The sequence below is a fragment of the Pagrus pagrus genome, assembly GCF_965226575.1.
Source record: "Pagrus pagrus genome assembly, chromosome: 1".
Taxonomy (NCBI): Eukaryota; Metazoa; Chordata; class Actinopteri; order Spariformes; family Sparidae; genus Pagrus; species Pagrus pagrus.
Window position 1 is genome coordinate 24,727,893 of NC_140185.1, and position 14,884 is coordinate 24,742,776.

Sequence of the window (14,884 nt, forward strand, 5' to 3'; positions counted from 1 at the left end):
AGGAACAGGAAGTTCATCCTGTGGATTTTTAAATTTTTTTATTTCTGTACATGTTGCTCTCTTCCTGCACTGTCATTGCATTGCAAAATATTTTGGTCTTCTAACCTACTATGAGAGAATATCATACATTTTTTTCCCAAGCAGATTACTTCTGAGACATTATTTGCAACATGTTGTAGATACAAATTGAAGTTTTTATTGTCCTTGAGGCTACCAAATGGTAAATGTTGATTTTTCTCAGCAGGCGATCTTTGCAAATTAAATGTGCTTGTACTGTAAATGGTATTTCCTATAATCCTGGTGCTGTTGCGTGCGGCAGCCATCCCTTTTTGTGCCAATAACATTGATTTCTGAACTATCGGCTGTGGTAAAACTGGATGCTGCTGATTCAGCACAGTGTACAGCTGCAGGAGGACATGCTCTGAGCTGGCTGTTAAATTATCACTTATGACGATCCAGATGATTGAAAGCACACCCTGAGAGACAGGAATGTGTTTGAGAGGCTCCAGTTGGGTATAAATGACACGGTGATGTGACCTTTCCTCGCATGTGTTTTCTCTGCTCGGCTCATGAGAGGAACATGTAGTCGAAGTCGAAGCTTAAATACCTCTCATACCTGTTGGCACCAGGCAGCGCTGTGTGCACAACTGTAGATTTATCTCACAGCTGCAGGCCCCCCTCGCATCCCGGCTCCCTCTATTAAACACGAGGCCGAGCATGCTTGGTGTGAAAACTACATTTGTACTCTGACCATCAGTTTAAAAGGTCATTTTGTGCTTAACTTGTGTGTGTCAGTATGTGTCTGTGTGTTGATTTGTGTGAGTAAGGGCAAAAGAGAGGGGGGGAGATGATAGATGCTGGTGTGAGGGTTCATTTGGGAGTTGACATTTATGGCCCCTGTTCAGGCCTGGCTTGCTGCGGCCTGGGGGGCCTTTTGCAGGCTAGAACAAAACCTCAGGGGCCAACAGGATCTGCATTTTGGCTGTTAAAAAAAAAAGAGGGTGACCACAAATGGCTCAAATATGCCCTTTAATACAAACAGCATAATTTATGGGAGTAAGGTCATGCCAGTAGGAAGGAGAGGAAAGTGTCTTCACCGAAGGCTTTCAACTCAGGCAGACAGCAGCAGTCTAATAATAATGATTATAATTGTCGAGAAATCTGTTGATTATGTTCTTGATTATTTCATTAGTTGTTTGGTCTATAAAATGTCAGAAATGTCATTAGTTGACAGAATTACAGCAGAAATTTCATTATCAGGTTTTGGTGCATTATGACAGGATCAATGATGAAATTAAACATTAGTTGGAGCCTTAATATTAGGATCTTATAAACAAGAATATTAACTTTGATGAATAATGACACGGTTTTGTTAGCTGTGGTAGTGTGGTTGTCTCTTTGAAGTAGCGTATGTTATGGATGGGTCAGTAACATCCTGGTTATGTTTGACCAAGCAGTTGTTTATAGACACAGCAGGATATAATAACGACTGATTTGATAATACAGTGTTTTAAGGTACGAGTTTCAGGTATCTGCTCCATTGTGAGTGAAAAACAAAACTGTCCTCTGAGTTTTCTCTTATCAGGACAATGTGTCATCACCTATTAAGTGGCATTTCATTTTGACTCCTCCCTGGTTTTCCACTCACTTCCTCTGCTTGACCCTCCCCCCTCACAGAGAGCCCTATAACCCCTCCTTTTGCAGGATTTAGCTTGCCCAGATTCCATGTCAAAGGTCGTGGCCCAGATGTCACAGCTTCCCCCCTCGCAGAGCTACTCTCTCGCATAATTACGGCAGGCCCATTGTATTGTGGGGCTGGGTAGAGGTGCATACTATGTGCCTGCTCCTCTTTAGAGGTGGACACTGAGGCATAACAAACTGGGTAGAAACAAGGTGGACATTGTGCAAAAAGTGAAGGCCTTCTGCTTTTATTCATTACTTACAACAAGAAAAAGAAGTTAGAGAACTTTTTATTCCTTCACATCATCTCCCCGCTCAGTCTCGGTATGCTAAACATTCATGATGCAGTTTGTACCGCTGTGTTTTTAATTTAGTAATTTTATTTTACTCTTAATTGTCTTTGCAAAGAGCCATGTAGTTGTACTCAGGGAGAATCATCTCTAAGCAGAAGAAGAGGCTCCTCTCATGTTCTACACCCGTGACCTCAGATTCTTTCAGAGTTTAATCTCGGCCTGACCTGCTGGTCCTGGTCTGGCTCCAGTGAAACTCCTCAGGGCTGCATGGGCGGGGGGCAAGTAGCTCGACTCCACCCCTCCCAAACCTCGATGGACTTAAATTTATCTCCTGTGGCCTCTAGAGCACCTAAATGTTTCATACAGCAAGAGCATTTTTGGTTTTCTGCAGGATAGGCTGTACTGTAGTTACAGTGTCAATCAAAAGGCTCTGATTATATTTTATCCAACAGTATTGCAAAAAATCATTTTTAAAGTCTGTCCCACCCGACTGTGACTAAGCATCAGAGAAACACGAATTAAAGAGGTTGGGGATAAGTTTGTGTTTTATTATCTTTATTAATATTGTATGCAACATACACATTGGACCAGGATCATTAGTCTTTTAGGGTTAAAAGGGACATTTGGTCAGATGGCTTTTGTTCAGCGCAGGGTTTTCAGGGTCACTGAGGGCTACAACTGCTGTTGACCGTCAGTGGTGTCCTTCCCAGGGGATTTTGTCCGTCGATTTAACCCCCAGATTCTGGACCTGAATAGGAGTGGCCACTGACCACTGACCAGCAGGAGAAAGGACCTTCGTATTCACAATCAAAAGAATCCTGATGACAGGGTGATGGATAGTGGAGCTCCTCTGTTCTGCTGCCCTGAGTGCAGCAGAAACTGACCAAAGGACTTACGGCACTGAGCATCTGTCGCACACTGCCTCACCTCTAGTTCCCACCACAGCATCAAACCAGAGAACCTCACTGACCCCACACCCACACAGTCCAGGTCTCTTTCATGTGTCACCCCTGCTTCCTGTTGGCTGTAGGAATCACATAGTGTCATCTGTCTTGGTGTTGTGGTGAATTATTACGTGTGTTAGTGTTAGTTTACTGAAATCTAGATCTGAAACCACACATAGGCTGAACTCTGGGTGCTTTTCACATTTCTAGGATGTGATTTATTTACACATTTTGCTCTCTTTCTTTTTCTTAAAACAGACCCGAGGAAGAAGTACCACGTTAAGCTTCTGGCTTATAATTTCATTGGAGATGGCTACCAGGCAGACCAGACTATCAGCACCCCTGGATGTGTCTGTAAGTCCCAATCCCAATACACTTCTATATTTTTTCAGTGCATCTGAAGTGTCACTTGTATTAACAAAGTGGGGGAAATAACATTACTCTTAATGTATCTACAGCTGTTCGAGATCGCCTGGTGCCACCTCCACCTCCTCCACACAATTTGTACGCTAAGACTAACACTTCCACCGCTGTATTTCTGCACTGGAGCCGACCAGCCTTCACCTCCAGCAATGCAGTCAACTACACTGTCCGCTGCAACCCAGTCGGCCTGCAGAACGCCTCCCTGGTGCTCTACCTGCAGACGTAAGAATTTCTTCATCATACAACTTTTCATTTTAAACAGTTGCTCACACAAACATTTGACATATTATTGCAATTTACAGGTCTATATTTACACGGCCTATGTACACGTTTATTTGTGTTTCAGTGTTAAGGTTGTGTGGACTACAGTATGTTACTGTTCATGTAAAGTGAAACCAGATGTATAACACATGTAACTGTGGGGTCTCACTTAAAACTTTTCACCAGAATAGACAGGGTTTTCCATGTTTTCTTCTGCGAGCTCCGTGACTCTGCCTCAGCTGGTGCTCTGAGTGCACTTTGTTTTTTAATAATACATCTATGTGCATGAAAAGTGATAATCTCTCTTGTTATACCATTTGGGTAGTTTTATGAGACATTTTCTGCCCAAATCGCTTCTGAACTTCATCTCTGTTTGAAGTTACGAGACACCCAATGCAAGCAGATGAGAATGCACACACAGCTGGATGAGATACAAGATAAAAGTCCCTGTATATGTGTTTTGTCATGATGGCTTGGTCTCATACCACAATTGAGCTCTTATCTTGACATCATATTGTTTTAGTGAGCAGCAGTTGATTATCACAACCTAAAGTGTATCAAATCATTTAAACTGTGTCTTTACAACACTTTACTCTTACTTTCCTCACACGTGTTCGAGAAAGTTTTCAGGTCACCAGAGCCTCTTTTCTCAGCTGCCAGTGCAGCTCTATATCACCACCTGCTGGGCAAGAAAGCTTACAAACACAGTAAAACTTGTGTGGATTTATATAACTACATTATAATATTTTTAAAGACAAAAGGCTGTAAACTGAATGTTGTGTAAAATGCTTGTCAAAGAAGTTTGTCAGAGTGATCTTCAAAACTAATATATCCAAACCTCAGCAAATTACATTTAACTGATTTGGATGATAGATATATCTAGGCACAAGGAAATGAAAAATGTTTGCGAGAACTAGCTTTAAGCCTCTGTTATGTCTTTCTTCTGCAGGGGTGAGCAGAGCCTCCTGGTGCGAGATCTGGAGCCCAACACCAAGTATGAATTTGCCATTCGCCTTCACATCGACCAGCTGTCCAGCCCCTGGAGCCCTGTGGTCTATCAGACCACTTTCCCTGATGGTAGGACTCTCAAATATCACTATCAATATTGTCCTCTAAAATCCTGCATATACATTTCTTCACATGTTATTGTTACCCATGAAAACTGTGGTGTTTGTAGTATTTTTATTTGACTTTGTTCTCATCACCTGTCCCTCCACCCAGCTCCCACTCTGCCTCCTTCCAATGTGAAAGTGACTCTGATTGAAGAGGACACAGCGCTGGTTTCATGGAAACCCCCTGATGAATCCAACGTCGCCGTGACACATTACACAATCCTGTACGCCTCTAGACATGCCTGGCTAGCCGGGGAGTGGCAAGTGCTGCAGAGAGAAGGTTAGGAAAACGATGTGTTATTCAGGTGTGCAGGGGAGGGGAGAGCACAAAGCCACTGTCCTGTCCCACACAAATGGTGCATTGGAAATCAGTAACTCATTTCATCCTCCAATCTGTGTCTGTGGTCATTGTGATCCCTGAATAGTGCCATGACATAGTGAGCTCACTGCTCCTTTTGTCTTACTGATAAAAGATCAGTTTGGTGGTTTAATGTGATTACAACAAAGGCTGTGATTTACCTCCTCACACAAAGACCACTCAGAACCCCTTCGACAGATACTGATACACTCTGTTCAAGTAGAGCCCTAGTTTTCTTGATTCACGTCAAAGTGCAGGAGTTTTTTTTAGATTTCTTCATTCTTGTGTTTTTTATTTTAGAACACAAATACACAGAAAAAACAGAACAAACAGGTCACCAGGGGTAATACAGTACAACTGGTATATTTTCAATAGTTAGCCGTATGTTAAGGATTACTGTGGCAATAGTCCCAGAAAGAGAAAGAGGCCTACAAGAGAAAATTATGTGACACATACACACCCATACCAAACATTTTCTTTCCCTCTGATTTTTAGAGTTTGTTTTCTTTGCAGTGGTAAAAAGAAGAATCCTGTCTGTAAAGAATCTGTGTCAGATATGTGGTTGATTAGCTTTCATCAGAGAGAAACTTACTAAAATAAATATCTAGTTAATGTAGTTAAAACAGTGTCTTTAAACCATGTTTCGACAAACCTGTGACCATAACTACCAAAAAACGGGTGAAAAATTATGGAAGATGATTAAAAATGGGTTTTATTGTGTAGTTTACAGCAGATATTTTGTCCTCCAAAGCGCAATTCAGTTATCTGTGAGCCATTTGTTTTTAAATTAATTCTTAGAATGGGATAATTATAGTTTGTGTAATCAGTGGGAAATATGTATTGTTAACATAAAGTGACCTGTAAATGAAAAAGATTCACAGAAACATACTGTTTATAGAAAAATGATTTATGTTTGATACGATTAAGCTAAAAAGATATAACGTTTAGAAATGAACTTAAAATGAACCATCTCAGTCTCAGGCATTATAAATTATAAAGCTGTTGTTGTATCTGGGATGTGAGGCAGCGTAGGTGTTTTTAAGAGCAGATGACTCCAGGAAACACACAAAAAGACCCACAATTCCCCCTTTGCCCCTGGTGAAGGGGTCAAAAGTGAAGCCATTCACAAAGCCCCTCCAGCTCAACCCAGCCCCCTATCGCCCCAAGCTGAACACCCCCCACTCCCTCTCCAGGCTCTGCTGGGACCCTGGTGTTGTGTATACTGGGTGGTACTGGATAAGGGAATGTGTATCCTGATCCTCTGACCTCCTGCTCTTCCCCTCTGAAGCTCCCCTCTCATAGCACCTCTCAGCCATGAGGATTGTTTTTATGTTTGGCTTTCATGTCTTTCACTGCATCACAAAGTCCTGTTCTTCAAAGCTCAGCTGACTGTGAGAGTCAGAGGTGAATAGGTTTGGAAATGCTGAGCTTAAATCTGTACTTTAAACCAAATTTAATTGTCTTTTTATGTTCAAAATTACAAGCTTGATCAATGAAGCATCAACAGAAAGTTCAAACATGTTCTTGAGTTGTCTGTAGTTCCTGATGGTCTGTGAATATCTGATAAAAAAAAAAAACACTCACACTTGTTCTCACCAACAGGGAGCATCACCATGGCTCTGCTGGAGAACCTGAAGCCTGGTCAGATTTACTTTGTGAAAGTTTCTGCGTCCAACAACATGGGTGATGGACCGTTTTCTCATACGGTGGAGCTGACAGTACGAGCAGATCTCTCCTCTGGTCATGACCCCCGGCTCTCCCGTGGCTCCACACACTCCACAGGTCACTTGATATGTTTTCGATTGGGGTCTTCCTGTCACAGAACTTGAAATTAATTTAGCTTTTAAGACTTTTGATAGATGATTTGAGTGTGTTGCCTTCATCCTTCACAGCCTTTTCTGATGGTTTCTACCACCTGGACCAAAAGTCGATGACAGGGATCACTGTGGGAGTTTGCATCGCTCTCATCTGCATTATTATCTGCGCTTTCGTCATTGTCTGCAGAGGCAAAAACAGGTACTTAATATGTCTGAACACAGTGACACCAGCGCTGACTGTACTTAAAAACAGGTTCCGACAAAAGCCCAGTGTCCTTGAGTATCTTCTGTCTGTAGTGACATCATGTTTGTTTCCCTCCAGGAAATTTTCAGCTGTTAAAACGTACAGAGAAGGAGTAAGCACATCTGCCGCGGCTGCAGGACATCTGGCCTCTGAGGGACAAGCTGAGAACGCTGATGTGACTGTGCCAATGATGAGTCAAAACCACTTCATTGATGCCAAGGTACGTAAACTTAGTACAGCATGTAACATGGTTACTTTGAAGAGATTATTCAACTTTGAGTGAGCATGAAATTGTAAATAAGGATACTAATGATACAAATCCATTAATCACGATGATGAGACAGTGTTACAATCATGTTTTATAGTTAGTACTGTACATGGCTCATACCTTTTCAGACTTACATTTTATGTTTTTCACTTGTAGGGTGGAACAAATCTCATCATCAATTGTCTCGGTCCTGTTCAGCTTAACCCTGAGAAGAAAGAGAAATGGTTTTCCTTCAGCAGTAATGTGAAAAAGGACAGTAAAGCAGTACAGGTATGATTAAGAATCACCAGTCCTGCTTGTTCAGTCATCATCAGCAATTTGTAGATTTGGTCGAGAGTATGCGAAGGCAGAATAAGATCATGTTAGATGTTGTAACTATCTGCAGCTACACAACTGAGCTGTCAACTCTCAGACTAACAGACACAACATTTTCTCTGTGCTGCAGAATAAGAAACATGGCAGCGCCTCCTACCAGCTCAGTTCTACAGTGTTGACCTTTGAAGAGGAGCTGTCCATGTCCCCAGACCAGCCCAACACCATGCAGGCCCTGATCTGGCGTCCCGGAGACACGGAGGGCTCCTCCAGCAGCGAGGGCAGCCATGCAACTGGCGACTCGGGTCGTTACTCTCACGACGAGACAGAGATGACCAACCTGTCATCTGGTGCCAGCAGCCGCCCACCGTCTCTATCAGCGGAGGAGAGCAGCGGCTCGGACTGCGGCGGCTCAGCTGAAGAGCCAGGCGAGCTGCTGGAGGAAAGTCAGACTGACCGGAAGTTAATGGAGTCTGTGGAGAGCTGTTGTGAAGTGCAGGGCAGTTCTCAGTCTGAGCTTTCTCTCCAAGTGTGTGCGTCTGAGTGTGTCTGAGACTGTGTGTGTCTGAGACTGTGTGTGTGTGTGTGTGTGTGTGTGTGTGTGTGTGTGCGTGTGCGTGTGTGTGTGTGTGTGTGTGTGTGTGAAGGCGGTGATATACTTGCACAAGAGTCCAACTGTATTGATGTAGAAAACAGGGGATCACATCATAGTGATAAATGATAAATGTCTGCAGTGTCATATTGTTCATTTACTCTGAATGTGAAAAATTCAAGGAACATTTCATTTTTTTTAAGAAATAGTTTTATTGACCTTTTGGCAGAAAGTTAGATGAGAAGATTGATACCACTCTTGTGTCTGTTGAATATAAGGCTACACCCAGTAGCTGGTTAGCTTAACTTAACTTAGCACAAAGACCAGAAACAGGGGGAAACAGCTAGCCTGGCTCCGTCCAAAGGGAACTAAATCTGCCGACCAGCACATCTAAAGCTCATGTACCAACTTGTTATATCTCGTTTGATCAATCTGTACAAAAACTGAAATGTAGAAACAAGTTGTGGTCTTTACAGATGGTTAGGTGCCGGGACAACTAACTTCCTGGAGTCTCTGCTCATTGCCTGGTAGCAGTCGTTTTTACACATCAGTTTTTGCAGGGGTTAAACAAATCATATAGCATGTTCATAAGTGAATTGTGCTGGTAGGGTGATTTTGTTCCCTTTGGACGGAGCCAGGCTAGCTGTTCCCCCCAGCTTCTATTGTTTGTGCTAAGCTAAGCTTACTGGTTGCTGGTGGTAGCTTCATATTGAGCAAACAGATAATGAGAGTGGTATGGATCTTGTTATCTAATGCTTACCAAAAAAGTGACTTAGCATATACACCAAAATGTGGAACTACTCCATTAATTTTGTCGTTGCCACCAAGAACAACAGGAGAATATGATGACACTCAGAAAACAACAAAGCAAGACAGAGGAGAGGCAATGATGATTTAGAAACAGTCAAAGCCCTCCAGGTATTCTCTATTGCAAGTATACTACATGCCTGAATGTAAGTATGAGAGAGGTGCAAAGAAACAAAGAGAGCGTCCTTCTTTTGAATCCTTTATCTTCTTTTGGTCCAACACACAATGAACAGAAAGCCAACAGATGCCTTTAACAGTATAAGTTGTTGGCAAGGAGCGTCATTTGGTTTCTTTTTACTTCTTCCTTTTTTCATTCAGTGAATATGTTGTTTTTTTATTTTCTCTTTATTTGTGTGTGTATGTTTTTGAAAAAAAAAATCTCACCCACCATGAATGTTTAAAAAGCCTGTCAAAAATGTGACGAATGTGACATTTCTGACATTATTTAAGAGAGTTTATCACTGGAGCGAAAGGGAAGCGTGAGCCCTTTTCACTGATTATCTACCTCGGTTTACCTCCGGGTAAACTTCCACTGTATATTTAATAACTACTTATACCTACGTTATGTGATGGGCTGCTTCAGTTACATTACATTGATACTTCCTGATGACTTTCTTCTGACTGTCATCCCATTTTGTGTTTTTTCTCTTGCATTGTTTTGGATGGTAAGGGCGCTGCAGCTTTTCTCCTCTCGCTCCGCATGTTATGTGGACTGAAGAGGTGGAAAACACACATACATTTCTTATTTATCTCCTCAGATGTTGCTGAGGTGCTGTGCCAGTATTAATAATATGTTTTTGGTTCATTTTGTCCATTATTGAGTAATGGTATGAAAAGATAATGAATGTCCGCTTTTTTTTTTGTATGTGCAGCCGCCCTTGCCATTCCTGTTTTATACTACCTCGTTTAAGAATTTATTTTATTGTCTTATTGTTTTCCTAAACTCAGGGAACAAGGTTTAGTACATTTGAAAAGTCATGTAGTGTTACATGCTGATCTGACAGGGTATCTTCTCAGTACTAAACCGTTGTAGTGTGTAATTGCATAATAGAAAATGCTATGAATGTATCTCCGACATTGTGTGCCAGTAGCTCAGATATTTGTGCTGCCCTCCCCAACAGATGGAAACCCCCTCTGTAGTTTCTCCTCAGGTCTTGTAACGTCTGCTTTTACAGCAGACTCTTTTTGTTTATTCTTCTTCCTTTTTATTCGTGTAAAGAATCACACCAGAAGTGCTTGCAGTGGCATGTCGGTACAGAAAAGCTTTATAATTGGCCTTAATGTGGGAAGCGTCCCTCAGAAGCTGAAGCCTAATCTTTCTGAGGGAGAAGCTCCACATGAGGACGCAACACGTGAAGAATGATTGTAGTAAAAGCAATGGAAGTGTTTTAATCAGAGATGAAAGTGAAGAATTGAATGAACACCATGAAACTTTAGTAAGAAAAGTCTATATTTTTGTTAGAAGATAATGTACTACTGAGTACACATTGTAGTTTCTTCTCCCAAGTAGTTTTTTTTTTTTTGCTGTAGAGTAGATAAAGATTAGCACTTGTCTGCCAAGTAGTTTTGTATTATTGGCCAATGTGCAGCGGTGACTTGTGACGCTATAACCCAAAGAGTTGTTTGCTACCTGAGTTTATTTTAGCCTCTTAACTAATCTCTGGCAGAAGGTTACTGAGGAATGCGAAATAATCTAAACAGATTAGACCAAAGATGAGTTGAACGCAGCCTTTGAGATGAGTTGAGGCGCTGCTCCTCCAAACGAAGCCTTGCACATTAGTGGCCTTGACCCGCGACAGAAAGAGTGAAGATAGTCGCAGGTTCAAACTCCGAGGAAGTGCCAGCAGGATACAACAGGAGTGACAATTAATAATCAATTTTATGCACACGGGCCAAATGATCCTGACGCGGAGTTCCTCGAAAACTGTTGCACACAGATGTCTGTACATTGTAGGGGAAAATTATAAGAGTTAAATACAGTATATTATATTGATTAAAAGTCTGTGTTGCAACGGTGCAGTTGTGTGTAAATGTGCACCCGCTGATTTTACACCACCAAAAAAAAGACTTAAATATAAATTACATAAAGTATTTAGTAAGTATTCAAATATCATGCTTTTATACAGATAAGTTGAAGATCTCAATTGAAGATTGAAGAAAAATCAGTGGGTGTTTTCACATGTCTGTTTTTAATCAGAGGATTCTGCAGAGGATTCAATCATGGGAAATATTTGGGATGAAAAGTGACACAATCAGCTTAACTTTCTTTTGAAAAGCAAACAATGTAAAACCAAAGATTTTTTTCACAAAAGGTCACCGTTGCATATTGGCAAGAGATCAATTTAAAAGTATCCTATCTTTGTGTGAAATGTCATCATTTCCAGTGTTCTCAAACTCATTTTATGACTGTATGTGTTGAACTACGAGACAGCGGGATGGAAGCGTTACACTGTGTTTTTATGTCCAGAATCATGTTTGACCTACTTTCGCTAAGTAAAAGAAGGATTCACATTTCCATTTTAAATTAAACCCTTTAATGTATTCATATATCCTGTTTATTAGAGCTTTAAGGGCTCAATTCAGAATCTGAAAATAGCACTCATGTTTATTTCCTGAATCCAGAACATGATTTTCAAGTGATGTTTTGGAGATAACTAACCTCTTACTTCACAAAACTGTAGCTCTTCGTGTTTTCAACTTGTGTTCATTAGACACAAAACTACCAGAGTCATTCAGGTTCTGAATTGGTCTGTTGAAGCTCATACAAGTTTTTAAGTGCTACCTCAGATACAGTAAACTTGGGTCATTAATGTTTGTAAGATTGAGGTCAAGATGTTTCATCACCATCCAAGAGACCCGTGACGTTGGTCTGCTGTCCATCTCATGAATGGTGTTATGTTGGAATTAAGTTTCTGTCCGAGCATGTGAATTTTAAAGGGATAAAACACACAGTCCGGTCTCACTGTGTGTTCTCCCTTTTGCAGTAATGTTGTGTTTAAATAATGTGAGGAGGAGCGCTGCGGGGTCATTTACAGTCAAACTCAGGGGAACCTGCAGCTGCTCCTCCTCCAAGAGAAAGCAGGTTTCAAGTCTTGAAAATTGAATGTACCTTTTTGTAATTATTATGTTTTCTGATATTTTCTGTTAATGTTTTGTTATAGTTTGTCAATTTGTCTTTGTCAGCAAAGTCACTTGCAAGTGGGTTTTTGCCAAAAATGTTTAGTTAGGAGATTGTAGATAATAATGAAAAATTCTGATTCTCAGTTTAAATAAAAGTACAAAAATTGCAACTTCTCGTTTCTGAATGTGTTTTCAGTTCTTGTGCTGCTTGAAATACAAAACTAGGACAGATGAAACAGTCATTCACTGTTTGATCTTGCTGCTGCAGAGTGTAATTTTTAATAGTTTTATGCACAGTTCAACTTGTTTCTTTATTTTCTAGAATGACCTCCCAGACAGGACACCAATTTGAAAATATACGTGTATATCAAACATATCTTATCTATATATATCTATACTTAAAACAGGTGCAAAGTAAATTAAGTACAAGAACTGTACTTAAGTTAGTGCTTTATACTTCTACTCAGTTGTTGAAGTATTGAGATCCTTTACTTCACTAAAAGTACTTATACCACACTTTAAAAATAATCCATTACTAGTACAAGTCCTTCATTGAAAATCTTCAAGCATAATCAGAAAATGTACTTCAAGTATTTAAAGTGCTTGATGTAGAAAAGTGTCCCCTGTGACTGTTACACTGTTACATATCATTAGATTATAACTCATTCACTAAGCAGCGTTTTACTTTTGTAGTTGGTTGAGGTGGAACTACTTTTAATCTATTTCTCATAGAACAGCCTCTAATAATTATTTTAGTTATGGATTCATCTGCTGGTTATTTTATCATAAAAAATATTTGTTTGATTTGTAGAAATTCAGGACAAAGTAAGAAAAATAGTGAGAAATGTCAGCTGCAGAGCCCACAGTGACACCTGCACAGTGCTGCTTTTGTCCAACCAACAGTCCAAACCTAAAAATACATGCCTAATTATTTTCTGTCAATCGACAAATTGATTAATTTACTAACCATTTTCAGCTCTATTTGTCTAAGCTCCTCATATTTGCTGTGTGTAAAACGTTTAATTTGTAAATTAACTAGTAACTATAGCTGTCAGATAATTGAGGTTGCATATTTCCCTCTGAGATGTACTGAGGTGGAAGAACAAAGTTGTATGAAAAGAAAAATAAATAAATAAAAGTGAAATAAAGATTTCTACTCGAGTATATAGCACTTGAGTACTGCATATGTAATGTACTTAGATCCACCACTGCTTCTACTTCAGTTAGTAATAATAGAAATGTACTTTCTACTCCTCTGCATTTATTTGACAGCTTTAATCGATGCTTATATCCAGATAAGCTGGTTTATATATTAAAAACATGATACACTCATTAACTGTGATGATGCATTGTTATAGATTCAACAACAGTGTATGAGGTAGTTAAAGTAGCTCAAGCTTGACCAGCTACAACATTAGATGCTGCTTACACATTCATTTATCAGCAATAATGATCCAATAATTAACTTTATGTTCTAACACTATAAATCATAAAAAGTAAGAGGCATACTCTGTACTTCTACTTGACATTTTACTGCTTATATTTTTTGTACTCTTGGATAAAAGGTTATACACAACAGTTAGTGTCCTGTTATGTGTAAAAGATTGTCTTATTACAGAGCCAAAATACACTTTTCCTAGTTGCTGCATGTATATGAGCTGAAACTATTTGCCATTATGTAAATCTATATGCACCTTACAACTCAGCAATTACCATCTACTACACACACAAACACACACACACACACACTCACCATAACCTCGACAACTCTGACCTCTACTGTTACTACATGTTAACAGCAGCAGATCTTATTAATATTGATCCACAATGTAATGATAAAAACAACAAAAACTATACGTTAGTTCCACACAGCATCTTTATTATGGAGAGTTTTGAGACTTCATCCCCTCTCTAAGAATGTGAGATACATTTTCCCCGGTAGACATACAAATAGGGCAAAAATGATGAATAGTTTTAGTTTTGTGTATTTTATGTCAGTTTTATCCACAGCAGAGGATGTGCACTTATTCACACAGACAGTCAGGAAAACAGTTATTGCCAAAACTAATATTTATGCTTGTTTTGTGTTTCGTTTGTGTTAAAATGTCAGTATATTGCAGTGTTTATTCATTTTTGCTTCATATTAAAGCATCATTTAACTAATATAAACACTGTAGATACGTGTGGTTGTTTTAATGAGTCTCCACAGGTTGCGCCGTAAGTATTTGCATTAGTATTTAGAGCCACTGAACCGCAAATACCTGTCCCGCAACATAACTCAAACACGCAAAGATCAGGCTGCTGGCAGGGCGCCAGACGACACGCGCGCACAACCCATAACAACGACGACCACGTGCTTCCTGACGGACAGCTGGACTTTTAAACATCATCTGCGTGCTTTTTTAAAAACTCCTAATAGTGCTGCAACACTTTACAAAACATATTATTGACTTCATTTTGATTTATTCTGTCTTTATTAATTTTGTAGGCGGTCTGCTTTGTCACGCTTCCTTGTTTATGTTTTATCGGAGTTTCCTCACGGCTGTTCCGCCCTCGTTGAGCCTTGTTTGGTCACCGCGCTGACTGATGGGAGTTGTTGTTCTCAGAGTTCGGTGAATGCGTTGCGCGGCGTGGCCAGCTTTACCTCTATAAA

General features: G+C 40.1%; 1 protein-coding gene across 1 annotated transcript in view; it reads left to right on the top strand.

The window, feature by feature from the left end:
* The window catches only part of prtga (protogenin homolog a (Gallus gallus)), a 31,196-nt gene extending 20,533 nt beyond the window's left edge, over positions 1 to 10,663 (top strand). The window contains exons 11-19 of the mRNA XM_084361459.1: positions 3,176 to 3,271; positions 3,376 to 3,562; positions 4,551 to 4,678; positions 4,823 to 4,993; positions 6,674 to 6,853; positions 6,964 to 7,087; positions 7,211 to 7,352; positions 7,557 to 7,670; positions 7,846 to 10,663. Coding sequence (XP_084217585.1) covers positions 3,176 to 3,271; positions 3,376 to 3,562; positions 4,551 to 4,678; positions 4,823 to 4,993; positions 6,674 to 6,853; positions 6,964 to 7,087; positions 7,211 to 7,352; positions 7,557 to 7,670; positions 7,846 to 8,265 — 1,562 coding nt within the window. The 3' untranslated portion in view covers positions 8,266 to 10,663. The remainder of the gene's footprint in view (positions 1 to 3,175; positions 3,272 to 3,375; positions 3,563 to 4,550; positions 4,679 to 4,822; positions 4,994 to 6,673; positions 6,854 to 6,963; positions 7,088 to 7,210; positions 7,353 to 7,556; positions 7,671 to 7,845) is intronic.
* Positions 10,664 to 14,884: the final 4,221 nt, after the last annotated feature.